The 26,454-nt window shown below is 46.6% G+C and overlaps 10 protein-coding genes across 10 annotated transcripts; 4 read left to right on the top strand and 6 right to left on the bottom strand.

Annotated features, from left to right (window-relative positions):
- Positions 1–68: 68 nt before the first annotated feature.
- MCYG_03165 (deubiquitination-protection protein dph1) lies at positions 69–1,459 on the top strand (the record flags this gene model as incomplete). The annotated part of the gene is made up of 2 exons (XM_002847613.1): positions 69–551; positions 605–1,459. 2 exons carry the CDS (start codon positions 69–71, stop codon positions 1,457–1,459), a joined length of 1,338 nt encoding a protein of 445 aa, XP_002847659.1.
- A 748-nt stretch (positions 1,460–2,207) lies between these two features.
- On the top strand, positions 2,208–4,613 carry MCYG_03164 (transmembrane 9 superfamily protein member 4; the record flags this gene model as incomplete). Its single annotated transcript, XM_002847612.1, has 5 exons — positions 2,208–2,289; positions 2,375–3,717; positions 3,794–4,246; positions 4,312–4,532; positions 4,595–4,613. 5 exons carry the CDS (start codon positions 2,208–2,210, stop codon positions 4,611–4,613), a joined length of 2,118 nt encoding a protein of 705 aa, XP_002847658.1.
- Positions 4,614–5,832: 1,219 nt separating this feature from the next.
- MCYG_03163 (derlin-2) lies at positions 5,833–6,653 on the bottom strand (the record flags this gene model as incomplete). The annotated part of the gene is made up of 2 exons (XM_002847611.1): positions 5,833–6,390; positions 6,465–6,653. The coding sequence occupies 2 exons, from the start codon at positions 6,651–6,653 to the stop codon at positions 5,833–5,835; spliced, it is 747 nt and encodes a 248-aa protein (XP_002847657.1).
- Positions 6,654–7,444: 791 nt separating this feature from the next.
- MCYG_03162 (histone H3) lies at positions 7,445–8,031 on the top strand (the record flags this gene model as incomplete). The annotated part of the gene is made up of 2 exons (XM_002847610.1): positions 7,445–7,616; positions 7,685–8,031. 2 exons carry the CDS (start codon positions 7,445–7,447, stop codon positions 8,029–8,031), a joined length of 519 nt encoding a protein of 172 aa, XP_002847656.1.
- Positions 8,032–8,643: 612 nt separating this feature from the next.
- MCYG_03161 (75k gamma secalin) lies at positions 8,644–11,631 on the bottom strand (the record flags this gene model as incomplete). Its single annotated transcript, XM_002847609.1, has 6 exons — positions 8,644–9,548; positions 9,609–10,252; positions 10,310–10,425; positions 10,500–10,517; positions 10,587–10,697; positions 10,780–11,631. The coding sequence occupies 6 exons, from the start codon at positions 11,629–11,631 to the stop codon at positions 8,644–8,646; spliced, it is 2,646 nt and encodes an 881-aa protein (XP_002847655.1).
- A 1,740-nt stretch (positions 11,632–13,371) lies between these two features.
- MCYG_03160 (thiolase) lies at positions 13,372–15,357 on the bottom strand (the record flags this gene model as incomplete). The annotated part of the gene is made up of 8 exons (XM_002847608.1): positions 13,372–13,599; positions 13,658–13,885; positions 13,941–14,067; positions 14,127–14,238; positions 14,311–14,457; positions 14,514–14,753; positions 14,803–14,907; positions 14,973–15,357. The coding sequence occupies 8 exons, from the start codon at positions 15,355–15,357 to the stop codon at positions 13,372–13,374; spliced, it is 1,572 nt and encodes a 523-aa protein (XP_002847654.1).
- Positions 15,358–16,519: 1,162 nt separating this feature from the next.
- Positions 16,520–17,067, bottom strand: MCYG_03159 (conserved hypothetical protein; the record flags this gene model as incomplete). The annotated part of the gene is made up of 2 exons (XM_002847607.1): positions 16,520–16,810; positions 16,876–17,067. 2 exons carry the CDS (start codon positions 17,065–17,067, stop codon positions 16,520–16,522), a joined length of 483 nt encoding a protein of 160 aa, XP_002847653.1.
- Positions 17,068–17,338: 271 nt separating this feature from the next.
- MCYG_03158 (Ecm16p) lies at positions 17,339–20,915 on the top strand (the record flags this gene model as incomplete). The annotated part of the gene is made up of 2 exons (XM_002847606.1): positions 17,339–17,545; positions 17,592–20,915. The coding sequence occupies 2 exons, from the start codon at positions 17,339–17,341 to the stop codon at positions 20,913–20,915; spliced, it is 3,531 nt and encodes a 1,176-aa protein (XP_002847652.1).
- Positions 20,916–21,173: 258 nt separating this feature from the next.
- Positions 21,174–21,917, bottom strand: MCYG_03157 (pre-mRNA-splicing factor CWC21; the record flags this gene model as incomplete). Its single annotated transcript, XM_002847605.1, has 1 exon — positions 21,174–21,917. One exon carries the CDS (start codon positions 21,915–21,917, stop codon positions 21,174–21,176), a length of 744 nt encoding a protein of 247 aa, XP_002847651.1.
- Positions 21,918–22,434: 517 nt separating this feature from the next.
- On the bottom strand, positions 22,435–25,827 carry MCYG_03156 (phosphoethanolamine transferase class O; the record flags this gene model as incomplete). Its single annotated transcript, XM_002847604.1, has 2 exons — positions 22,435–25,477; positions 25,544–25,827. The coding sequence occupies 2 exons, from the start codon at positions 25,825–25,827 to the stop codon at positions 22,435–22,437; spliced, it is 3,327 nt and encodes a 1,108-aa protein (XP_002847650.1).
- Positions 25,828–26,454: the final 627 nt, after the last annotated feature.

The following is a 26,454-nucleotide window of genomic DNA, read 5'->3' as shown; positions in this document are numbered from 1 at the left end:
GATAGAAGACGAAGGCGAAAGATACGGACAGGAAGATAGGAAGACGACGAAGAGGAGAAGAAGAGAAAATGGCAGAGGAAGCTGGAGAAGACACTCCCTTCACCTTTCACGTCAAGTCGTCCGCAGAGCCCAAGTATAGCCTCACGCTGAAGCCATCGTCCACCATCGCAGAGATCAAGCAGATCCTCACTGGCGCAGAGTATGCGAATGTCCCCGCGGAACGCCAGCGACTGATCTATTCAGGGCGCGTACTGAAGGACAGCGACACGCTCGCCTCGCATAAGGTCAAGGAGGGCCACACCATCCATCTGGTGAAGAGCTCTGCCGCCAGCAGCAGCAGCGGCAACAGCAGCCAGTCCCAGCAGCAGTCCTCCGGTCAGGCTGCCGGCAGGTCAAATACACCGTCAAGGGCAGCTCCGTCTGCTGCTGCCGGTGTGCCAACCAACCTGGCTGCTGGGACGGGGAACTCGATGCTGGCTGGGTTGACGGGAGCTAGATATGCGGGTTTCTCTCAGCTTCCTGGTGCTGGAATGTTTGGTCCAGACGGAGGAGTAAGTCTATCTATATAAAAACATATAAAGATGATACAGGCTAACAGGAGTAGATGGGGCCGTTGCCTGACCCCGATCAGATCTTGAGCATGATGGAGAACCCTCAATTTCAGTCCACCATGAACGAGGCACTCCAGAACCCCCAGATCATCGACATGATGATACAGCAGAACCCTATGCTCCGGGATGTGCCCAACGCCCGTCAGATGCTGCAGTCTCCAGAGTTCCGAAGGATGCTCACAGATCCTAACATGCTGCGGTACATGACACAGATGCAAAGAGCCATGGGTCAGGGCGGTGGACAGTCCGCCTTTCCTGCACCGGGAGTCACCAATACCACCCAGCAGCGCGAAGGTGACAGCGGTAACCAGGACACAGCTGGCAATCAGAATACCAACACTCAGCCTCCCCCTTTCAACCCCTTTCTCGGCATGCCCGGTGCTGGCGGGAACCCGTTCGCCTCGTTCCTAGCCGGTATGCAACAGCCGCCTCCAGCTAGTACGCCTGGAAACGGAACCGCCACAGGCTCCAACCAGCAGCAACAACAGCACCAGCCAAACCCGTTTGCCTCCTTGTTCAATCCAGCACTATTCGGCCCGCCACCAAACCCAGACGGCCAGGGAGGACAGCACCCGCAGAACCCGTTCATGGCAAACCCAGCTCTGTTCTCTCAACTTATGCAGGCGATGGGAGGTCCCGGAGCAGAGTCCAACAGTCCACTGCACCCTCTCTTCGGCGGCCAACCAGCTCAGCCGGCAGACACTCGTCCGCCGGAGGAACGGTACGCAGAACAGCTTCGGCAGCTGAACGATATGGGCTTCTTCGAGTTTGACAGAAACATCGAGGCTCTGAGGCGGTCTGGAGGCAGCGTACAGGGAGCCATCGAGTATCTTCTCAACAGTCCATGATCTCCTTTTCTGGTGTTTGTTTTCCTTCATCTGCATCTCCCGTCATTAATGCATGCATGTCCATTTCGATATCATTGTCAATATAATATTACGTCCCCTATCATGATAACCCCGATGTACTCTTTGCTCCCTACGTTTAATAAATGATATTTCATCTAGACGTCTTTCTAAATATCAATGGGGTTACAATGTAGATATTCAAGGCATCCCGGTCTGATCAAACCAATATATAGTCTCGATCGTATCCCCATCCCCGGCTCTCCAGGTTTATTTCTTAAATAGCAGATCTCTCTTTATACCCCCTGTTAGAATATCGGCTGGCGATGGCTATAGGATTCAGTAGTTATATCTATATATGAAATATCAGCCTGGCCTTTCGTTGTCTGCTTTCAAGCTTGGCTTTTTCTTCTGCAAGTAAATAAATAACCAACAGCGTCGATGTTTCACCCGCTGCGGGTTTCATCTTCGAGCTTCATCTTCTCGTAAAGAGAAAAGGAAACAGTTCATTCGCTCGTTTGACCAATATTCGAATCTCTGACTGGTCGACGGTCTTCCTGCCCGGGCCTTCGCAGGAGGAGCTTAGAGCCTCGCGTCGGTTTCCTTCAGAAGTCTCGAAATCGCTTCATAAAAACCCCAACTTCTCGTCGTCCTTTGAGTATTGAGATCAAAGGCAGACTATACAGTTCGCCTTGCGCCTCTCGCCTTTTCTCCTTCTCGTCTTGTTTGTGTGGCGGATGTAGTCGAGGAGATGGACAGCTTCAAGGCGCAGCTGGCGTATCTACTGTCGTTTCTGCTTCTCCTGCCGCAAGCCACAGCGTTTTACGTACCTGGTACGTATCTATGATATATACGCAGTATAGATTGATATATATAACAGCATACATCCATCTAGTGCTAGTGCTGACTTATGGCTAGGATACTCGATAGAAACATATCAAGACGGCCAGCGGATCCCTGTACTCGTGAACAAGATCTTCTCGGACAACTCACAGCTTCAATATGCCTACTCTGACCTTCCCTTCGCCTGTCCGCCTACCGGTAGAACCGGGGGCGGTCACAGCGTCTCCCTCAACCTGGGCGAGGTACTGCGTGGTGACCGCATCAGCGTATCCGATTTTGACCTGGCAATGGGACAAAACATCGCCTGCAAACCGCTCTGCACCCGCGAGATTGGACGGAGACAGGTCAACTGGGCGAAGAGCCTGATATCTGACGGCTTCGTAGCCGAGTGGATTGTGGATAACCTGCCCGGCGCAACTAGCTCCATGACCGTTGACAAAACTCAAAAGTACTATACCACCGGGTTCAAGCTAGGATATCAGGCTATCTCGTCTGCTAGCAAGAGACCCATGTACTTTATCCACAATCACTTTACCTTCGTTATTCGGTGGAGAGATGCACCCCGTCGTGACGGGCGCAAGGTCATCGTCGGCTTCGAGATATACCCCAAAAGCATCGATCGAGATGACAGGAAGCAGGACGGATGCCCCAAGGATGTGCATACCGCGCACCATGGACTCGAACTATACCTGCAGCCTAACAACACACGTCTGGCCCAGCAGTACCCGGGCTCATCCTACCTACCAGAGGAAGACGACGAGGTCGACGACGGCGCCACCCTGTCCGTTCCATATACATACTCAGTCTTCTTCAAACGGGAGGACAAGGTCGAGTGGGCCAACCGATGGGATCTATACCTATACAGCCACCAGGATGGTACGACTACACACTGGCTCTCCCTTATGAACTCCCTGGTGATATGCGGCACCCTGGGCATCACCGCCCTGGTCATATGGCGCCGTACCGTGTACGGAGATGCCAAAGGTCGAGGTGACGGTTTACTAGAAGATGGCAAAGCTAGGCTTCGCTCTCGTAAATCTAGTGGCACCACACTGATGCTAGATGAGAAGTCATCTAATGGCCTGCTTGATAATGGTGCTGTCTCGGATGAGGACCTCTTATCTGAGGATGATTTTGACGAGGCTTCGTCGTGGAAACGGCTTCATGGTGATGTCTTCCGGACGCCCATGTATAGCGGTCTCCTAGCACCGTTTGTAGGGTCGGGAATGCAACTTCTCTTCATGGCCGCAGGGTTGCTGAGTCTAAGCTGTCTGGGAGTGTTGAACCCGAGTTTCAGAGGCGGCTTCATCAGTGTCGGTGTCGGTCTGTTCATTTTTGCAGGTGTTTTTTCTGGATACTTCTCTGCACAGCTATACCGGGCTTTCGGTGGATTGAACTGGAGGAAGAACACATTCATAGTAAGCGATCCCCGCCGGTAATCTCCTCCTTCATGGAAAAGGACACAAACATCAGTCTTACTAATATCCATAACAGACTGCGCTTCTATTCCCGGGCCTCGTCTTTTCCATAATTTTCGTTTTAAACCTATTTGTCTGGGCCCAGGCGTCAAGTACAGCTCTCCCGTTCGGAACGCTGATCAGCCTCCTAGCTCTCTGGCTTCTCATCCAGGTCCCACTCGTGTACGTAGGGAGCTGGTATGGCTATGAGAGAACGAAACCCTGGAATCATCCAACTCGTACCAATGTTATTCCTCGACAGATCCCTCTCCAGCCATGGTACTCCGGATCCCTCAGGGGAATCCTTCTTACTGGGTTTGCTCCCTTCGCCACCTTGTTTGTGGAATTGGTCTTCCTATTCCGCAATCTCCTGCAGGATAAAGCTGGGTATTACTATGTATTTGGCTATCTAACTATTGTTGGCCTTCTGTCACTGATTTCCATTGCTGAAATGGCCATCATCACAACCTACACTCTACTCTGCGCAGAGGTATGATACTATTCCTCCCTCACTCTTCATTATTTTAAGGTGGTGGTCTAACTCCCCCTTCTTAGAACCATCAATGGTGGTGGCACAGCTTTATGGTTGGTGGAAGCAGCGCAGTCTGGGTCTTCATGTACTGCATATGGTACTTCTTCACAAAGTTGCATATCCGGGGGCTTATCTCAAGCCTCTTGTTCTTCGCCTATAGCTTCCTTGGATGCGTTGTGTATGGCTTATTAACGGGCACAGTCGGCTTCCTAGCTGCATACATATTCGTACGGCGGATATATAGGTATATTAACTCACTGATTTCTTCCCCCCTTAAGTTTTCGTCATGTTAATATAGGATTATAGCTCTGTCAAAGCCGATTAATGGAATTTGTATCCACTTTCGCCTCTTTCCTAGCTGGAAGCAATATCTCATCTACTTGAACAGCGTTTTCGCGTCTTTGATGCCTTCTTCACAAAAACTCGCGCCGGTCATCAAACCCACACCTTTCTTTGGCACGCAATTCCCAGCTGACGCGAATATACAGAGTGAGATGAATACCATTCCACTGCAAATGGATCAGGGGATGGATAGATCTGCGTCCATTCCGGGATTATCCATTTACTAAAGCCGCAGGCCATATGGATATGCTTGCAACCCAAATGCAGCAATTAATAAGTGGATCAACTGAAAAATCACTTTTGAATGAAGCATGTTAGCGTCACAGTGTTAATACAACATATTTTAAATATCAAATGCTCCTTTCTCACACTTTTGATTGATCTCTTCCACACGGCCAATCCGACAGCAAGGATTCAGTTAGTACAACTTCAGAGTTCATGGCTTCATGCTACCCCACACCAGTGATACAATATAAGATCCAATAAGCAGTCTAATGTTGTCAGCAGAACTGAACGGCATCGAGGCTCACTCAGCGCTCTATCTTTGCACCGGCACTACCACTTCCAGACAAAGACACCAGGGCTCGGATGTTTCTCGTCTGTTCGAAAGTTGTATTTTGGTAAACGTTCGGTCTTTTGTCGAAAAATTCATCTATTCTTGTACGGCCTTATGACCTCTGGCAGGGGAGTTGGGAACATTGATACTGGCCCTATCACCGTGAGACTGCTGGTTCTACCCCAATATAACCCAGTTATAGGCTAGAAACATACAACAAGCATGTAACTATTTACATTGGAATCATATTGCTGCTTCCTCAATTGGTATTACTAGATAGCCTTTAAGGAATAGTTCTTTTCGAAGGTCATCCAGAGACAGCAGCTAGGGCATTCAATCCAATTCAAATTCAAATTCTAGGCTGTAATAACAGGATATGCAATCTCTAACCAACCAAACGCCATGATGTAGTATAATTGGGTATCCCAGAGCAGGTGCAGAATCAATTTCAAAGGGAGTTAACAAAATAAATATGAATACCACCACCTATACCCCCGCTATTGTATTGAGACATAAAAAAGAGCCCTGATTAGGGCAATTTCATCTGCCCACGATTAATCTCTTCTCTGGAAATGTGAGATGGAGAGAAAGATATCAAGAACCATATTCAAACAAACGCCAATCGCAAGAAATGCCTTTTATTGGATCATCTCACTTCTCGAGCGGCAATGGCGGCTATGTCATTGTTTATATGTGTTGCATCTGTAGCTCTTTGATCTTGAGTGTTTGCTGTTTCGAACAACCTCCTCCACCAAGCGGGAGGATCCAGTGGACGCACTCCTCCATATACAGACGGATACACGTCCGTGAAGTAGTACCAGATATGTCCCACCACAGCTCCACAAATTTCGTCCTTCGGGATTGTTCCATGAACAACCAGGCTAAATGCCATGAGAACAAAAGGTAAATAAGGAGCAGTAAAGACGAGGAGCCCCAAAAAGCTCAGTCTTGTATCCGGGTTCTTCCGGCCCCATATGTACACTAGACTAGCAGAGAGAGAGGAGCCCAAGAACGGTAGCGAAAGGAAAGGCGAGGCGAGAAGAAGTGTAGATGTCGCGTAGAGGAGAAGCCAGGAGAAAAAGGCAGGAGAGTGACCAGCGGATTCTTCTAGTAGACGGGAATACCGCTGGAGGAAGAAGACGTGGAATACCAGGTCCAGATTTAACGGTCCAAAATAGAGAAATGTGGTGATGAGCCGCCAGTACTGTTATCCATGCAAAATTGTCAGGAAAAGTCCAATACTTAATAGGCAGTGTTACGCAGGTTGGCTGGACTCACTTGTGACTTAATAAACACAGACCGGAAGCTGTAGAATAATTGATAAGGTGTAAGGACATGGCATTGAACCAGTACCGACGTTAGCACAGTCGCAGCTGTCCACCACCTTGTGCAAGGTGGCATTTCATAAAACCACTGTTCCAGAGGGAACTGCCCTCCCTGTCCACCGTTGCCCCAGATCGCCGCCATGATCACTGTTTATGTTCTGCGTGAGGAACGAGTCTTATCGGAAGGAAATTAAGGAGATCACCGGCGATGTTCGCCTAGTATACTAATCTCAATACTGCTTCATAGAACCAAAAACTGACGCGCGGGGAGTATCAGGCTTGATATATCTTGAAGCAAGACTTGAAGCCAGCTGGATGCTTTTGATAGAAGAAGCCAAAGCTTATCTGTCGAAGATGACATAATCTTGACATAATTATCACGTGATCACGCTTAAACTATATTCCGTGGAAGTTAAACTAGTCCTAAAGTAGATTAGCGTATCTGTCGCGTGACTGACGCGTTAAAAAGCTTGGCATGAGCTTTGACCAATCAGAGAACTTACTCTTTCTTCATCTCGCGTTTTCCACTTTAAGATGGCTGGGAAGTTCGACTTCTTTCGAATCTTTCTTTTGTTTCTGTTCCTTGACCGGCCATCTTTTTTCTCTTGAAGCGATAACCATTCTTTTCGTTTGATTCTCTCACCAATATCCTCGTCTCTGAGACTGTTGCTTCCAAGGCAGCTGTTTCTTTCACTGTTTAAAGCGTCTTTCCCCCCATTCGACAGACCACAATCAAACACCAGATGATTAAGCTCGAATTTCCGACAGCCTCTACCAAATTTAGTCAATTGAATCAATCCAAGTCGGGAACATTCCTTGAATCACGCGCAAGCCAAAATTGAGTAGCTCGGGCTCATCCTCAAGTTTATACCCCGCGATCCCCGAAAAACAAGCTCTGGCTAGCTATATTTATAAAACCTGTAGAGCCAGGAAATGCCGTCAAGAGTGGATAGGGGAAATAAGACGGTGCCAGGGTCATCCTCGGTGGCTAGGAGAACGAGTGGTGGAAATGCCAGTTCAAAGGGTGGCGCCTCGTCGCGCGCAGGCAAAGGAGGAGTAACCAAATCGAGAGCTAGAGAATCCGCACAAACTTCCGATATACAACGTACGTTATATGTCCAACTCATGCTTGACTACAGCAATTTTTCGTCTAACATATATTTTTTATTCTAGCTGGAGATCCCCTACCTGCGAAGCGAAAACATCGTTATCATCCTGGAACAGTTGCGCTAAAGGAAATTCGCCGATATCAGAAATCATGGGATCTTCTTCTTCTAAAACTCCCATTTGCCCGTCTAGTCCGTGAAATTGCCATGGACCTCCTACCGTCAGAAGTTGGAGAGGAACTAAGATGGCAGTCACAAGCGATACAAGCTCTACAAGAAGCTGCAGAAGCCTTTTTAATCCACTTATTCGAAGATACAAACCTCTGCGCCATACATGCTAAAAGAGTCACTATAATGCAGAAAGATATACAACTAGCAAGAAGGATAAGAGGAGCGTGGGGCGGACTTGGCTGATTCACACGGCCATCCCATCTTTCTCTTATATCCTTCCTGTACTATGATTCCCCTCTTGCATGCATTGCTCTTTTTATTCTAACTTTAATTATCCTTTCCCAGCATATGCATATTCGCTGACTTTCTTTTCTTTCTGGAGTTTGGGGCTCGACCAACCTGGCGGGCAAAGGGCAAGGCAGAAGAACTCTGCCCCTCAAAGGAGTTGGAATATCCGGTGGTCTCTTGTCGGTCTTATTTATTCATTTGCATCTGGTCCCCTTTTCTCGAGGGTTTAGCTTCTATATTAGTTTTGTCGATTGTATCTAGAGTTGTCAGCTAAGCCTGACATCGCTAATGGCCATACACTCTGAGCGTGTATGTAAAAACGAGTCTAGCTATTTGTATATATGCTTCTGTTCATTGAAATCCATATCTCAACTATAAACATTTGGCTCGCATGAAGGCTCATCTTTTGCATATTAATAAATTATTATGCTATGTGAGGCGCAGCTATAGAGCGAATCAGTAAATACAGAATCGGCCCTTCTACCTCGAAAAACACCGTCCAATCCATGAAACCAAAAAACCAATATGCCCTCAACGCCATATACCAGTTATAATATAACACACTAGTTAAACAGGTCTAATCTTTGTTGCGCCACCATTGGAGCTCTCTTTACCGTTTCCATTCCCATCTCCCCAAGTCATCTTTAACGCCGGTGGTAACGTTTCCAATTTTCTATCTGCTTTGGCTCTCAGGGCCTCGGCCTCCATAGACTTCCCTTGCCGGTCCAGCGTTTCAGCCAACAAGTCATCCGTGACGCTCATCCATAACTTATCGTCTGCCTTCCTTGCCATGGCTCTTGCCGCCATCGCGCTTTTCTCCGACTGTTCGCCAATTACTCCTCGGAAATATTTCCAACTCATAAATGTCAGAGCGACGCAGGTTATTTGACTGTTTTGAATCGCTGTAGCGGCTTGCAGTGCCTGGTGAAGGTCACGTTTCGTCTGGATGGTGGAATCGGTATGTACCGTCGCGCTGATGAGGGAGTATGCAGCCCGTATGTACTTGTTTGGGCTACTTTGACAGTGCGGCCCGACAATACTTAGCGTTTCCGAGGCAAGCGGGTGGTCCGCTTTAGAGGGATCTCTTAACAAGAGTACGATGTTTAAATTGGCTAGAATTGAAGTATCGCGATGAGGATTGCTTCGTGAGGTTTTGTTGGTTGATTGAGCAAGAGAAAACATGGGCTGTCGGTAGATGGCCATCGCTGCTCCCGTATCGCCGGTTGCTTGGTAAATAATACCGCGTGCATATTCGGCCAGACATTTGATATCGTCGTTTGCTGATTCTCCCAACTCAGCCAGTGTACTTCTGACTTCTTTGAGCGTTTTACTCGCCGTTCGCCACTCCGTTCGAGAACAATAGAGGAAAACTTGCTGTAGGAGCATATTGCAGTATAAATTTCTCCGCCAATGAATACGGGCAGAGGAAGACATCAGAGATTCGGAGATTCCCTGGGGAGATGAAAGGCTAGCTGTATTACCGGTTAATAGGTTATCCGAGGTAGAATTATTGCTCAGGGTTATAAGCTCACCTTTCATCATCCCTAAGCCTTCCTGTAGATACTTTTCCGCTTTGTGACCATCCTGTGAATTCTTCGCACTAAGAGTGATAGAACTTAAGAAGTAACAGAGAGCATAGAGATCGTGTTCCGGAAGCCAGTTCATAGTTAATTCAAATGTATGGCCGTCATTTCGATGTTCTCGCGGTGACGCAGATTCAATAGTCCTAGCACTCAAAGGAAGAGCGAATGATCCGTCATCCTTCCACTTTGGATTATGAATGTCCTGATCCATTGAAGTTTGCATTCCCTTGAGCTTTTGGCTAGACTGATTAATATCGTATTCAAGGATACTGCAGCATATATCTATCATTTGGATGACAGAACTCAACTGAGGTATACTATGCACCTCAGGGTCAAGCTGGCGACTCCGGGCCGTAGCAATTGCTCGTTGTGCATGTTCAATGGAATCCGTACTCGTAGACTGCTGCAGATATATCAGCGCTTCAAGTACCGCCGCTATAACTGATACTGCCTTGTCCCCGCATGATGTAGCTAATGATGAGGTTTTTTGAAGGTTATGTAAAGCGCCCACTAGGTCTTGATGCGGAGGCTGGGAGAGAGATATTGAAGCTCTTAGTAGACGAAAGACATACTCCCACCCAGTATGTCGATATCTAAATTTTAAGTTGGGTTAACAGTAAAAATTTGAACTACCATCTGAGTGAACTTACGCTTCTATATCACGGATCACGCCGTCAACAGTCTTCATCGCAGCCTTCGGGTTAGATTTCGCTAATATTCGACATAGCAGTTGCTGCATGCCGTACTTGAGGTCAAACATTCGATTCTATACAAATACGCTTGTAAGTTAAATTTGTGGTTCTTCATATCATCTTCAGCACACAGAGGCCAATTACATACCCTTTCACATAGGTCGATCTATAAATCATTAGCGCTTCATGTTGAGAAAAAAGATATAGGGAGTTTAGTACACAGCTAAAGACATACCCCTTTACTCAAAATTGTTTCGGCTTTTGTGTCATTATTCGTCTCTTCATATAATATCTTAGCGAAGCGTAGGGTCACAAGAGCTTCTGTTTGAGGGGCCAGCCTCCAGTTCTGGTTACGTTAGCATATACAATTATTCTGCCACAAAAAGCCCATTTGGTAGCTACGGCAAAAGCCCAATTAGCAGACAAACCTTCAACAGAGCCTCCATACATCGCAAACCCGTGGCAACCAATTTGTAATACTGCTCCATCTCTTGCTCATCTTGAGAGACTGCAATAAGAGTAGCTTGGCTGTGAGCCGCATCAAGATATTCGTCAGCAAGCGCTAGAAGCAACACCTGATAGTCCACAGCTGGCTTTGTGTTATCATTTCCGCCTTGTCTCTGCCGGGGTAACACTTTCGATCCCGACATGTGTGGTGAAGGGCGAGTTTGAGATTGAGAACTTGGTGCCTTGGAGGGTTTATGTATATGAGGAGCACTTTGAATTGTTGGGCTTGGTTGTGGAGCAAGTTGAGAATATCTCTGCGGTTGGGGAAGAGTCTGTATTTGAGGGGATATTGGTTGTGAAGCTTGTCGTTGAACTATCGGCTGGGAGGGACGCGGAGAGGGTTGGGTCTGAGAACGAGGTGGTAGCGTGGCAGGGTACAGTGGGTGTGGAGATATATAGGGATCAGGATGTCGGTTCGGCATCCCGTATGGTGAGCCTGATGCCGCGGGAACTCCCCCATACTGAAAGCTCGTGTGCGGCGGAGCGGAATAGTGGGGAGGAATATGCTGAGGAAGTGAAGGGGCGGGGGTCGTAAAGTCATGCGGTCGTAACGGGGGCTGTAGCAGCGGGCTTTGAGCTAGATGAGGAGGGTATACTGGAATTACAACCTGCGGGTAAACCTGCGGAGTATGCTGGTATGGCTGTTGCGGAGTATGCTGGTATGGCTGTTGCGGAGTATGCTGGTATGGCTGTTGCGGAGGCGTTCCTGGAGGCGGAAAGGGCTGTTGTGGTGATTGAGACGGCGGATAGTGGCCATTCTGTCTATAAGCCATGGCTTATAGCCAATAGCCCCATGTATAGAACCGGATTCCGCGACAAAAGGAAATCTACACCTCGCTCAATCCATCCCCAGAATGCTGGTTTCTAAGTCGCGATCTTTCATATAAATTCTGCTCGACGTAAAGCCCAGGGTAGTATCACGTGATATAGAATTTAATCACGGTTTGGTATTTGCTTATGTCATCACTTTAACCTAAAAATAGCCGCCAACTTTTCGAGCCTCATTGATGTTAACATCACCCATCAACTCGAAGGATATAGATAGCATAACATTTTCATGAGGTAGAATATAAACAGAACTCTGGTTTTATATTGTGTTTTTACATGGCTAATCTAAGTAATAGGGTTCCCTTAACTTCAAGAAGCAGTCACTATAAATTGTTAACATGGAAGCTAAGCCTAAGTTCAAAGGAACTAAGAACAGCGGTTCAAAGCCCCATAATGGATGAATAATCTTTGACTGAAGTAATCAACAGCAAAGAAATGGGAGAATTCAACGTAATTGAGAATAAAGGGAATCCTTTCTCATTCCAACAGCAAAGAAAACCATTCTGTTCAAGTGCTGCCACCAACTGCAATTTGCTTTCAGAAACATCCCGTCACAATATGAGTGTGACTAGGCTACTATAGCGAGATATCTGGGACTCGCCGCACACACTATGACTAAGGAATAAGCGCTCTACTATATAACTGAAAGGTTACCATTCACTCTCTATTTCCTCGGGTACACATTTCACAATAATCATTTCGATAATCTGAGCTACGGCTTGATAAACAGCAGGACTCTCCAGGACAACAACCAAATCAGGACCACAGAACGGCCCATAAATCTCTTTTTCTCCTTTTCTTCTTTTTTCTTCAAGCACCATACAGTTTCTCTGCTTGACAGATTTCTTAATAATTCTCTGTTCTGCTTGAGAAGTACAGCTATTTGCACTGGTTGAGGTTGGTTGTCAAGATGCCTTCATGTTAGTTACTCCTTATTGCTGGTTTAATATGATAAGATAAACTAACAATCTATCAAGCCTCCACTGAAGTTGATATTACGGGGCTAGATAAGGTTGCGTTGATGCTGGCACTCTATGAAAAAGCATCGCCGAGCATGTACGATATTGGTAATCTTACCGCCGAAGAAGCTCATCGCCTTTTTGAAAAGCATAACGGTCGTTTTGATTATGTGAATGGCCGCTGTTTCAAATGCAATCTTAGTGGAAATCTAGTCAATCCATGGGGTTATGATCGTGATGCTGGCGCAGGACAGTTCCAGGAGGTGGTTACAATGTTACGGAAAAATAGCAGTTCCTAAAGATGCTGCTTATCCTTTAAAATAATGGATATTTTGCGTGCAATTATATGCTGAAGGCGAATGAATTAGAAATCGATTTGGGAGAAAGGGGGGCTGATTGCTTATCTTCTAAGTTCAGAGGTTGCTTTTATCTTCTCGTATTCCTTAAGCCTCCCGACGGAGTATATCAGCATGATATTGACTACAGATATCCGGCTACAAAAGATACAATTGTTTTCTTCTCTTGCTGGAAATCTCCTGAGACAATATTAAATGATGCCAGAATCATCATTAACGTAGTAAGTAACCTTTGAGAACCTTATTATCGCCAATAAGTAGGCTATTGTCTCTAGTATACATAAATATAATATTCACTATATCGAGCCATTTACGAACACACTCTACGTATATATCCTAGTTCCCAAGGTATCAAGCATTTGATGCTCTATCAGAGCTTGTTAGGTGATCTCAAAGAAAATAGATTCCTTCCTGCCTCATCAGGGTCTTTGGTAACATAACCAGTTCTTCCAATCGGCTCCGTGATGGGATTCGACAATTCATCCAAGGTTAAACCATCCGCATGATTCGCGATAAATCTATGGCCATTGTTCTTCAAGAGACCGATGATATATGCGCACATCGGACTCCCATCCCGGTTAAACTCAACAGTGTACGTCTAGGATCATATTAGCACAATACAAGATATATTATTAGATTAGGTTGGGATATTTTACCTCTATTATTGCTTCGCCCTCTGCTTGAGCATCAACAACTGGAATCGCAACGTCTGTCACTTCCTCAGGGAGAGGATTTTCAACTGGGTAGGGAGCACCATCTTTTCTAGGAATAGACGAGAGGCAAATAGCATGTTGGTAAGTTAGCACGCCGCCATTTGCGAGGATCAGGCCATATCTAGGAGTTCCCGTATATTTTCTTAGTTGCCGCACCATCTCAGTTATAGCCTATATCCAGTATCAGCGATGTCCCTTCACCCTCTGATCGTATATTTTAGCTTACATGCATAGAATAGTTGTTTCCTGCTCCCCCAAAGGAAGTCAATCCACCTAGGAGGGTGACAGGTTTCGATCCATTGACGGGTAAGCCTAGATGGAGCGCAGCAAGTTTTGGAACAATGGGAAAGCAGCTGTTCATCACGAGCGTATGAGCACATCGCTCCTACAAAATGGGAGAGTTTTAACCTACGAGTAGAAGTCAAACAGGTCCACATCTTCTTTACTCAACCCGGAGGAAATTAAAGCTGCATCTATTGACTTAGAAATCGATGGGCTGGAGTAGAAGTTCGGTCTTTCCCAGACTAAACCGCAATAGGTCAGTATATTATTCAATAACCTCGTAAATTCTTCATGAAATACGTTATCTGACGTACAATTATTGCTGTCTCTGGTACCTGCACCGCCCAATGGGTAGATCCATCTGTCCTCGGACACGCCGAGCTGACGAGCAGTATCCGTTGTTGTTAGAATGCACGCCGCAGCCAAATTAACGGTATTAAAAGCATTCATCAATAGCGGGTCTATATAGTCGGTTAGCCGGTGTTGCCGGATACAATTATCAAGCATAGTAACGTACAAGGGTAACAGATCATCCTATTTCTCTCAGTAACAGTACTCAGAGATTGTTCTGTTTCTGCAGGCTTTCCAAAATTCCAAGAGAGAGGATTCTTTTCAGCAATTCTGGAGAATTCGGCATATAATTCAGCGGACTCTTTCATGTTCTCCTGCATTGATTGTTTTCTATATGCTCTAAGTCCATTCTCATACATTGGATAAACGTGTAGGGGTAACCCGACAGAGTGTATAGTTCCAATATCTATATAAAAATTAGTAGAGTGCCTTAAGTAGTGGGCTACTAGACTTACTTTCTTCCCTTTTTGATCCCTTTGGCTGAAATACCTCAGTCACTTCTTTTGCAGGCTTTGTCCAAGTTGACGGCGCAAGCTTTCCCGCACGCGCAAATGCATCCACTTCCAATAGTATTCATTTTAGTGTGCCTGTAAGATGTAGTTTAGAGTATACTGATGAAACGTACATGATGCTAAGGCTTCTCCCCCAGTCACCACTGCTACCTTGCTCTTTCCCTGTGATAAACGCCGAGCAGCTTCGTCGAATAATTTACCTGGCGCATTGCCTGCATGGTGGCTATAGAATTTGTGCTGAGGTTGAATGTCCAGTTTATTTGACAGAAGGGTGGGGAGGTCCGGATAAGGCCAAGTCCAAGAAGCAACAACATCCAAGCTGTCTATACTTGATTGAAGTTCCTTGGACACCTCAGGGGAAAGGCCTGTATCAGCAATTGCCTTGTAAATTGCATTAAGCATTAAATATGCAGGCTCAATTGCATCCTCAAGTTTTCTTGACCCGTTCTTAATATCCCCTACCCCAATAACAACTGGAATTAGACTCTCCCTCGCCATACTTATCCCTCGAGTCTGGCTTTCCAGGTCAACTCCAATAGTCCGCTGGTTGAGGATGGATTAAGATGGCCATACTTGAACAATTGAGAACAAGTGGGAAAGCAAAATTCCACCTGCTCTCTAACCCCGACTATGCGGATTCGTAAAAGACGATCATGCTTCTACCGAGGTAGATTTGGTTCTTTGTAAACTCGGCAGCAGCTTAAGCCAGCCCCACAGCTAGTGATATTCGATGCTCTCTTTGAGTTTATGATCCGCTAGCTGGCCATAATGCCTGAGGAATATGCGACAGGAAGTGGCATATTTGCGGCTTCGTCTTGTGCATAACCGTCGACTGCTCTCCGAGACCCGAGCAGCTGTTAGGGGAATTAATAGTATGGCCAAAAAGCCGCTGAGGAGAACCCTGGATCCCTGTATTTCGGTAAGGGGCCTTGTATCATCCGTCGCCCCGTATCAATTTGGTAACGAAGATTATGCGTGGGATGATGCCATTATACAAGGAGTATATATGTAGTCGGCTTTGACGGATTAGCGGCGCTCCACAGCCTGAGGCACAAGGTCCAGCGTTCCCTAACGAGACCATAACAGCAGTTTGGTGGACATAAAGCCTTGGGCCTCGTTCTCTTGTCTGATCTATCATTTGTGAATGACAATGCGCCAAAAACAGCGCCGCTGAAAGCCAACAAAAGATGTTTTTTTTTTTTCTTTTCCTTTGAAAGATGATCAAAGAATAGATATCACGTGGAATACCTGGATGTTTATGGAGATTCTACAGCAGATATTTAACCTATAGTTAAAGAAGGGACAAAAGTAAGATATATAACTCAATTAACCCAGATTTCATTGACATTGATAGTTAAAACGGGTTAAAGTGGCCACAGTTGAAGGCCGAATGGTACTGAATTGGTCCAAATTTCGTTCCTATCCCAAAGATACTATGTGGTGCAAGTTGCGTATCGGCAAACATAAGAGCTATTTTGTAAGGATTAATACGGGTAGTAAGAGAGTGAAGAACGGGCTCAAAATAACGTATCCGGTGGAACTAGCCTTCACATTGCATTGAACCGCGGGCTGGTGCTATGGCAAATGGATGTACTCGCGGTGCATCGGCGTTTCTTTACTGTGTACCTCGTACTCATAATGTCATCAACATTCCGTGGGGTTACAAGCATTGCAGAACAAGATCAACGATGCCTAGATATATATCACTATCGACATCAGGCGTCTCCAGGCCAAGCCCCACAACTAACAGCCTTTTCTCTTCGGCGGACTTTGCGGCTATGGCAGTCGCTATTTGGCAGGCATAAAGCTGGCCAATGACCTCCCAATCGCCAGATCGACCACCAAGCAAAGGAGTAGCATTAAATTCCGGTCGAGGGAGGAGAGCATCTTCCTGGCTGGAGAGTGCGTGGAAGCCAGCGGTTGGGTCAGGGCTTTCCATTGGGACATGAAGCTGCAAAGACTGTTAGACCAAATTTCGCAGAATTATATGTATAAGCCAGCCGGGCTATTGTTTACCCATTGTGCTAACCGCCCACTTTGCGTAACAGTGACGAGAATCCTGTCTTGGAACGAGACGACCATAACATCTGTTGGCCGTCCGCCGACCACGCCTGCAGCCTGTTTGGTAGACGCAGGATACGGAGCGTTTCCAAAATTTGGAATCAACGACTCAACATCCCCCACCTCGACCTGTCTTTTCGACGACATGTTGCTGTAATCCAACCGCCCTTCAGCTCGCCAACTCTCCAAACTCCAAACATTCAAAGAAGTCGGAGAAGTCGCAGAAATTACAAACACGGCATGTTTGCATAGTTTGTTTAAAGTTCTGCTTATATAATAGATGGCCCACTTTATTATCTTATCTTGACCGCCTTTGAAGTGGCAGAATTATTTTATTTTTGTAGTTTTTTTGAAGCTTGCAGTTTTGGTGGAAGATGAGGACTTTGGTAGGAGTTGCTGGTAGGATCTGTTCATAAAGATGCCCAAGTTTGTCCCACGGCAGCGGAAACACAAAGCGCGGGCCAGAGAGAACCAGCCTAAGCTGTCACAAGATACCAATGCCACAGAGGTAGCTCCAGTGTCAAAGGAAGAGAAGGAGGAGAGGAGGAGGAAGCTGAGAGAGGAATTGAGAGCGCAGCAGCCGAAAATTTCAGGCAAGAAACAAAAGAGATTAGACAAGTATATTGTATGAAGATTTCGTGCTCAAACGCTTTTATTATCACTACTAACAGTTATATCAGGACAACAAATTGCGCAAGGATGAGAACCTCGCGCTTATCAAAAAACTTGCGAGCTCCAAAATCGATACAAGTCAGCTGCAGAGCTCCCGTGTTTTGGGAAAATCAAATAAGCTGGTAACTAAAAAGCCGCAGCGCTTGCCGGGTGATAGGCGAAGTACACCAAGCTTGCCGCAACCAGAATCTGAAAGCTCTGGCTCTGACGAGGATCTTCCTTCATCGCGCACCAATGCCCGGTTGGATGGTGGCATACCCACAAATCCGGCAGTTGGAAGTGGTCTGAAGCGGCCGTTGGAGATTGGCGAGGATGGACGTCCGATAATAAAAAGAAGGAAGAAAGCACCAAAGGTCAAACCAGTTGAAATTCAGGAACTGCCATGGGAGGGCTTTAATTCGGAAACGGAGTCTGGTATTGATAAGGGAGAAGATTCCGAGTCAAGTTCACGCAGCGGCAGCGATGGATCCGAGGACGAATATTCATCCTCATCCAACAGCGAAGTCGAAGCGCAACAGAAAATCAAGCCTCGGCAGTCTGCCTTCAAGTCATGGGCAGTACAACAAATTAACGAGGCAGCGGGATTTACTCCAGAAAACACAGCTGTTTCCGCTCTACCTCCCCAAGAGATCAAGGGATTTAAACCAAGAAACACGGCTGATGAGGAGGAGCAACTCCCACAAGAACTAAAAGTAACAAATGGAGATACCAGCAGGAAATCTTTTGCAGTTCAGATTAACAGGCCGGAACATATTCAGGCTTCTCGCCTAAATCTTCCCGTTGTTGGAGAGGAGCAAAAGATAATGGAAGCTATCCATAACAACCCTTGCGTGGTAATATGGGGAGCAACGGGGAGTGGTAAAACAACCCAACTTCCTCAATTTCTGTTTGAAGCCGGCTATGGAAGCCCCGACAGCCCAAATCCTGGCATGATTGGCATCACCCAGCCCAGGCGAGTAGCCGCTGTCAGTATGGCAAAGCGCGTGAGCGAGGAATTGGCTCAATATTCTGACAGGGTATCATATCAAATCCGATTTGATTCATCGGTTACATCAAAGACTGCAATTAAGTTCATGACAGACGGTGTATTGATAAGAGAAGTGGCCCAGGACTTTTCACTGTCGAAATATTCTACAATTATCATTGATGAGGCCCATGAAAGGAGTGTTAACACCGATTTACTGATCGGTATGGTTAGCCGCATCGTGGATTTACGGAAGACGATGAGTGCAGAAAATCCATCTATAAAGCCGCTGAAACTCGTCATTATGTCTGCTACTCTACGGACATCTGACTTCCTTCAAAACCCCAATCTTTTTCGGAGTGGAACTCCGCCACTTGTCCAGGCAGAAGGCCGGCAGTTCCCTGTTACTATCCATTTCTCTCGCAAAACCCATCGGGACTATGTCGAGGAAGCTTTTCGAAAAATTTGTAGAGGCCACCGTAAATTGCCTCCCGGAGGTTTCCTGGTATTTCTCACTGGACAAAGTGAAATTAAGGACCTTTTGAGGCGTCTTAAAGTCGCATTGAAATCTACACGAGCTTCCGGCTACTCTCAAGGAAAGGTTCAAATTAAGCCCTCAGAAACTTCCATAGAAGCAGACGATATTGATTTTGGCTGTGGAGGCGAGTCAGCTACTACTGCCTTTGAGGGAGACGATGGCTATGATAGTGATATTGACATTAGGGGTACAGACGAAGACGAAGAGGATGATGATGAATTTGACGAGGAAGAAGGCGCCGTGGATTCAAAGACATCTGTGCATATCCTGCCCCTATACTCCCAGCTGCCTACAAAGGAGCAACTTCGAATTTTCGAACCGGTACCCGAAGGGTCTCGTCTTATAGTACTTGCAACCAATGTGGCAGAGACAAGTTTAACCATACCCGGAATTAGGTACGTCTTCGACTGTGGGCGATCGAAAGAGAAGCAGTATGATCTATCCACAGGTGTTCAAAGTTTCCCTGTTGGATGGATCAGTAAAGCGAGTGCGAACCAGCGTGCCGGCCGTGCCGGCCGTACAGGGCCTGGCCATTGCTACAGACTTTACTCATCCGCAGTTTATGAAGATTCATTTGCGGAGCACACTGAGCCAGAAATACTCCGCACTCCAATCGAGGGAGTTGTCCTGCAAATGAAGCATATGGGCCTTCACCATATTATCAACTTTCCTTTCCCCACTCCCCCTGACCGTGTCGGGCTGGCAAAAGCTGAACGCCTTCTCAAAAACTTGGCCGCTTTGTCAATAGATGGACAAGTTACGGAAGCTGGTCGACATCTTACACTTTTCCCGCTGAGCCCTAGATTTGGCAAAATGCTACATATTGGCCATCAGCATGACTGTATGCCGTATACAATTGCTCTAGTTTCTGCACTTTCGGTATCAGAGGTATTTATTCAAGAAAATCAACTTGATCTAACGCCGGTAAACCCCAAAGCTGGTGATGATGACAACGAGGATAATAAAGTATACACAAATGCAGATCGACTCGAGGACGACGCCAGAGAGCAGCGCCGAAAAGATTATCATAGAGCGCAAAGGATGTTTAGCAAACATGACGAAAAGTCAGACGCAATGAAATTCCTTACAGCCGTGTGCGCGTATGCCTATGCCCCTGATGGTGACAAATTCTGCTCTGAAATGTTCCTTCGTCCAAATGCTATGAAGGAAGCATCCCAGCTACGCCGTCAAATATCCAACCTGGTCCGAATTAACAATCCAAACTTGCTGGGTCAATTCGAACCTCGTTTGCGCGAGCCATCCGAAAAGCAAATACGAGCATTGAAGCAGATAACGGCTGCAGGATTCATTGATCAAATCGCCATCCGTGCAGATGCTGCCCCAGTTCGTCCTGAAATGCCTCGAAAACCAAGAAGAGCCATTGATGTACCATACTTGACACTATTCCCATCTCACGATCGCTATTCCTCCGAACTAGAGGACAGGGCAGTTTATCTACATCCTTCCTCCATCATAGCTAAACTATCGTTGAGCGAACTGCCGCAATATATCGTGTATTCCCATCTTCAGCTATCTACACCATCACATGTGGGCGATAAATCGAAAGTTCGTATGTTCCCATTAACGGCAGTCAGCGGTCTTCAGTTGTCTGCCCTTGCACAGGGTACGCCCTTGGTTGACTACGGGAAACCGATTGGGAAGATAGAGAGCCTGGGAGGGTCGCCGGAAAGACGGGAGTGTTGGGTGGTGCCTTCACTTGTTGGAGAACCTGGAAGCACTGGATGGCCACTTCCAGCTAAAAAGGTCGTCCAGGTGAAGGATAAAAAACATGGATGGATTATCGACCGCTTTATTCAATAAAGTTCCAAGTCCACCCTTGGGTATATACTCTTTTTCCATGCCTTTGGGCTGGGACTGTTTTGTCTGGCACATGTGGACAACAAATGGATGAAAGTAATGCTTTGTATCATAAATATTATGGACCTTTCCAAGTGAAGATAAACCCTTGATTTTGGAAATCAGAGACACCCAAAACACCTTCGTAGCCAGCTCGTAGAATAAATAACATACAATGCAATAATGGTATCAATCAAAGAGTGGCATCGTTGACCAACTCTTTCACCGTCGTCGGTCCGAGTCTCTATCATTAAGGCGGTCCCTACCTCCTCTGTCCCTATCCCCGTGACGGCCGGAATCCCAAGGCCCTTGTTCCCCTTCTCCCCGGATTCCAAGAGCTTTTCGTAGCCTTTCACTCTCTTGAATTTTGGCCTCGGCTTGCTCGTGAACCTGATAGGTTTTAAACTGTTTGCGGCCTTTATAGCCACTTTTCTCCTCAGATCCATTCGATCGCCTTTGTCCCCTTGTTGGATATGGCTCGTAGCCAGGCTGATCTCTATGTCTCGATTCTAGCCCTGGTCGATGCCTACCTGCCAGCTCATCCTCCAATTCATTCGTTAACTTCTCACGAAGTTTATCAAGCCTTTCTTCTATCTCTTCCTCCGTTAGCTCGGCCCTTAGTTTCCGTGTTTCCTCCCTGGTATCGCCTTTCTCGCCTTCTTCTGTACCCTTTTTATTTTTCGCGACATATTTCTTATTCTCCTCGGCGATTTTCTCGTTCTCTTCTTCAAGCCTATCCCTTTCTTCTATGATTCGGACTTCTATTGCTCTCCTCCGGTCATGCTCGAGGATCTGTTTATCGGGTTGCCTCTGTTTAAATCCAGCGTCACTGGGACCACTCTCACCATATGGCGCAGGCGGGGCTCCGTAGTTTGGATCGCGAGGTTTTAGGAGAGAAAGATTGCGCTGGACATATCCAGACGTGCCGCTCCCTCGAGGAGTGGTAAGGCCGACATTTGAACTCATTTCTGTAATTTGCAAGACTGGAATATATGTATTGTCCAGCAGCCGGCAGTTCAATTACCAGATCAGGAGGTGGTTACCGATGCCGGGAAAGCGTTCTTTGGTTCGCGGTAAGGCGAGCCAAAGGAAAAAGTAGTTTGCTTATAGGGGTAGTTCTTTGGTTATGTATCAATGATGCCTTTATATCGTTGTTAAGTCTGTCGTTTTATTTGACTCGTAGTTTCGTAGCAAAACCAATGGAAGATATCAATATATCTTGGCATTTGAGCTTATGTAATACGAATATTAAATTACGATTATTCAGTATTTCTACTATTATACAAGAAAGTGAACTATTATATAACATTATACCAGTTGAATCCTCCTTGAAGACAGGGTTGTAGTATCCAATTATAACATATGAACATTGTCCACATCCACAGCGTTATGCTTTCGAATATATGCCAGGGAAATGCGAACGGATCAAGTCACAGTGTCTATATTATCCCCCTTTTTTTGTAACGTAGGCAGTATTCGTGAGCTATGCCCATCCGAAGACTTCTCCCACACTAATCGTGCTCCATCGTACACCTCCGACCGCAAGGCATATGACTACAATGTCAACAACGGCCAGGACCCCGGCACCCATCATGAAACGAGGGCAGAATATGCGGTACAGCATGAGATGTCTCCTGAGCCAGCCCGCCCACATTGTGGTGGCTAAGCTGATGGTTGCATAGTACAGCATGTGAGTTGCTGTGGCCTGTGCAACGTCACTCAGAAGTTTGTTTACAGGAGAAGACTGTTTGGAGGCCATTTGTGGATCGCCCTGCGCAGGCGTTGGGGATAAAGCTGTTGTTGTATTGGTTGGAAGTTTGGAGTTTGCGCGCGATTCTATCGGCCGTTTCCAGAGCACTGTGAGTGGGACAGCAAGAGCAGACAAGATTTGGGGTCCAAAAGTATTAAGGGTAACAAGAATAGGGGACCACGGGTATTGGACTGTTTTTAGCGGAATGAATGCGGTCTCCCACTGAATGCTACTGAGAGTAGCTTGGTGACCCGTTGTGAAATAGTGGAATGAGCCTAGTAACGCGAGGACGACAGGGCCCGTCGCAGAGTTCGTGACAGTAAGGTTATTTGTGTCGAGAATCTCCATGAGCGAGAGGATTTGCCAGATTTGAAGACCGACAGCGCCCCCACCCATTGGCTTTTGGAGCAAGATTATAGCAAGCGTAAAGTTGACCAAGAGCAAAAAGTAGCGGGTTCCGTAGATGTTTGCGTATCCAAGGATTGTTACAGACGTTTTTGCTTCGCCTGATTGAGAGCCATTGGGAGTGACACCAATACTGACACATGGCTTAGCCCATGCGAATGTCGTAGACCCAGCAGCAAATGCGATGGCGAGTACGACCTGAGCCAGTATCGTGCGTGCTGATTTCATATGCTCCTTTTGAATAGCAAACCAGTTCCCGTCATCCGCGGCATCGAGTGCCCAGTAGATTGCGACTATGAGGAGACCCATACGAAATGCGAAACCGATCCAGAAGATAGCTGACCCTTCGTACGACTTGGTTCCCTGGTAGTATGAGCGAATCACAGCAGGGAGGAGGAGAGATAAGAAGAAAGGTATCAGGAGCTGCCAGGGAGCAGAGGTGGAGGAATTGTTGGATGCGTAGTAAGTTGATTCACAATAAGGCATTTGCTCTTCTCTGCAAAGCCGAGACATTGATGCGGCCCTCCCAAGCAGTACAAAGACGACGGAGTGATAAAACCCAAGGACCCTATCTTGAGTGGCCTTTTGCCCCAATGAGGAAAATGCAGCGAATACTCCAAATGTCGTTAAGAAAAATAGGAGTATCTGATCTTCCCATATGGTATATGAATTCGAAGCAAATCCAACGGACTGTGCTATTGTGAAAACAAACATTGCCCAACCCCATATCGATTTTGGGAGAACAGTTCCAACTGTCTTCTGACTCTGGAAAACCATCGAGGCTGCCGCTATGATACCGCCAGTTACACATCCAAGTGCCGCACTCTCAAGAATGGGCATCTCCAGTGCGAGGCCGACATTTATCGTCGCAGCGCCGCCAATACCAACTAGAGAGCCATACCCAATCTTCCGTAACGTAAAGTATGTGATGTCTGTTCGATTCCCGCGGACTGCGCGCGCATAGTATAATAACAATGTCACACCAGCGAAAAGTATCGCAACCCCTTGAGCCATGCTGGGGATATCAAACTTGGCCCACAATCCCTTACAAACAGAGAGAGTAAGGCGTTGATACTCTCGGTAGGTGTTATAGGTAGCTTGATATCCGGTTTTATCGCTCTGTCCCATAGTGTTGATATCCTTCCAGCTTTGTTCCGCCTCGGCCCATTGCGCGAGCGGGCCTGATGTCTGAGCGGCCTCACTTCCCCTAGCTTTAGAATATTCATGCTGATATCGCTTGATTTGCGCGGAGGCTAGTCGATTTACTGTTGCAAGGTTGCGGAAGTCTTGACCAGTTTTGCCAGCAAAAGCCTCCTCTATTGGAGACCCAAGGTTATTAAAAGGAATTGGCAGCCCGAGAAGCAACGATAAGGTAGGAACCAAGTCTATTTGAGGGATTGGGCGCTCCTTTGCTGTCACGGGTGGCAGTAGAGTATTGTCGCCTACTCGCCCAAAAATACCCTTTTTGGAGTACATCCATAGTGCGGCCTCAACTTCATCATCAGATTCCCCGCCGTGGTCACCCTTGGGATCCATACCGTGGTCACCCATTACAACCAGTAGTGTCTTGTCATCGATCGCCTCCATCATTTTACGGATAAGGGCGTCCATCTCCGCCAGCTTGTCAGCCATGGCAGGATGATCTGGACCGTATCGATGGCCGGCATGGTCTACGCCTAGATAATGGCCGATCAACACATCCCATTTCGTTGAGTTGTCTGCATGTAGCAAAGGAAAGATATGTTCAGTCACTCCATTATCAACAGTAAACAGATCCCATACATTGAAGGAATCATATGCATGAGTAAGCTCTTCTTCGAAATATCCTGGAAACAGGGAGTGCCAAGTATCATCTCCTAGATGAACAACTCGTTTCCCAGCAGTCTTTAGTTGCGCGATAATATTATCTTCGTCAATCGTAGTTCCCGCGAAGTTAGAACCCGCATCGATGAATGTGGGTAGAGTACCAGTGGTAAGTCCCTTAAGGCGCTGAAGGGTGGTGGTAGGTGGATCCGCAATGAATGGTAGCAGAAACGCATCATTTGGTGACTTGACCGCGGTGTCGTAGAAGACGGGAATATTATCATGGAACAAACGGGGTGTCTGGCCTTCGCTTGTCTTCTGGAAAGGAATAGTGAAATCGTACCGTAATGCGTCGATAATTATAACCACGGCCTTATCGAATGTCTTTGCGTGCCAACACCCTTTCCCAGCACCGTCCCTTGGAGCGTCGATACCTAAGTTTGCCGGCGCAACGACGTCGGAATCATCTTGTAGCGGCAAAACATCACATTGAGATATATCTTCTAGCACCAGCCGAGTTAGAAGAAATCCTTTCGTAAAGAAGTATATCCCTATGACATGCACCAGACTATCCCAAGAGCTTAGCTTCATCCAATTATAAATATCTTCTCAGCGGTTGGAACAGCCAACTTACAAGAACCACCCCAGTAGCAGCAATATGCCTATATGCTGAATCTTAAAGGCATTCTCTTTCTCCTTATTCCGCTTTGCATCTTGTTCCTTTGCCCTTTTCGCTAACTCAGACTGGCCTGCCGCCGGTCTCTTTGCACGCTGAGTAGGTTTCTCTGGTCCAGCAGCACGTTTGGCTTCTTCCTCAGCTAGTAGTTTAGCGAATTTGGCTTTTATCTCGCGGTATTCGGGGTTGGTGTTTGAAGGTGTTTGCGTAGCAGTGGCTTTTTGGGAGGTATTTGGTTTCATGATCGCTGCGCATGGAATTAAACGGAGCGGTGGGACAAATCGGGATGGGTTTTTGAGAGCCGCTGTATGGCAGTTTGCTGGTGCGAATAGGATTAATTCATGCCACGCGCCGTTGTTTTATTATTTGGTCGAGCAACCGTAGAAAGCATAGCTCGTTTGCTTGATACCGAGTCAATTGATGTTTTTACCCCTTTCCGGGATGACGAAGAACCCAGGCAAGCTGCAACTTGCGGTTTCGAAGGCACCGTTAAGTTATATATATATAATCAAACAACTGGTTGACGCTGAGTTGGCGATTGTCTAAACTACGAGAGTTGATGTCAACATCATTGATTAGATTCATTAAAGCTGGAAGGTTTTGATATCACGTGGCTGTTACAGACTCAATCGACATAAAATAATTAGAAGTTCAATTTACAAAGCGTAGCCGAGATACACGCAAACATTCCGATTAACGCAAGTTCAGCATAGATATGGGGGGAGGGGTTGCGGTAGAGGGTTGCAATTAGAAATAAAAGAAGAAAAGAGATAAAAGAATGAGAGTCAACCTGAGGGCTAGGAACCGTTTCAACTCGCCAAACAGCCCCATGACCAAGAAGTAGAAGATTCATCATCACGCCAACGGAA

This window comes from Microsporum canis, genomic scaffold (genome assembly GCF_000151145.1).
Source record: "Microsporum canis CBS 113480 supercont1.3 genomic scaffold, whole genome shotgun sequence".
NCBI lineage: Eukaryota > Fungi > Ascomycota > Eurotiomycetes > Onygenales > Arthrodermataceae > Microsporum > Microsporum canis.
Note: the sequence above shows the minus strand (reverse complement) of the source record. Positions and strands in the feature narration are given on the sequence as shown.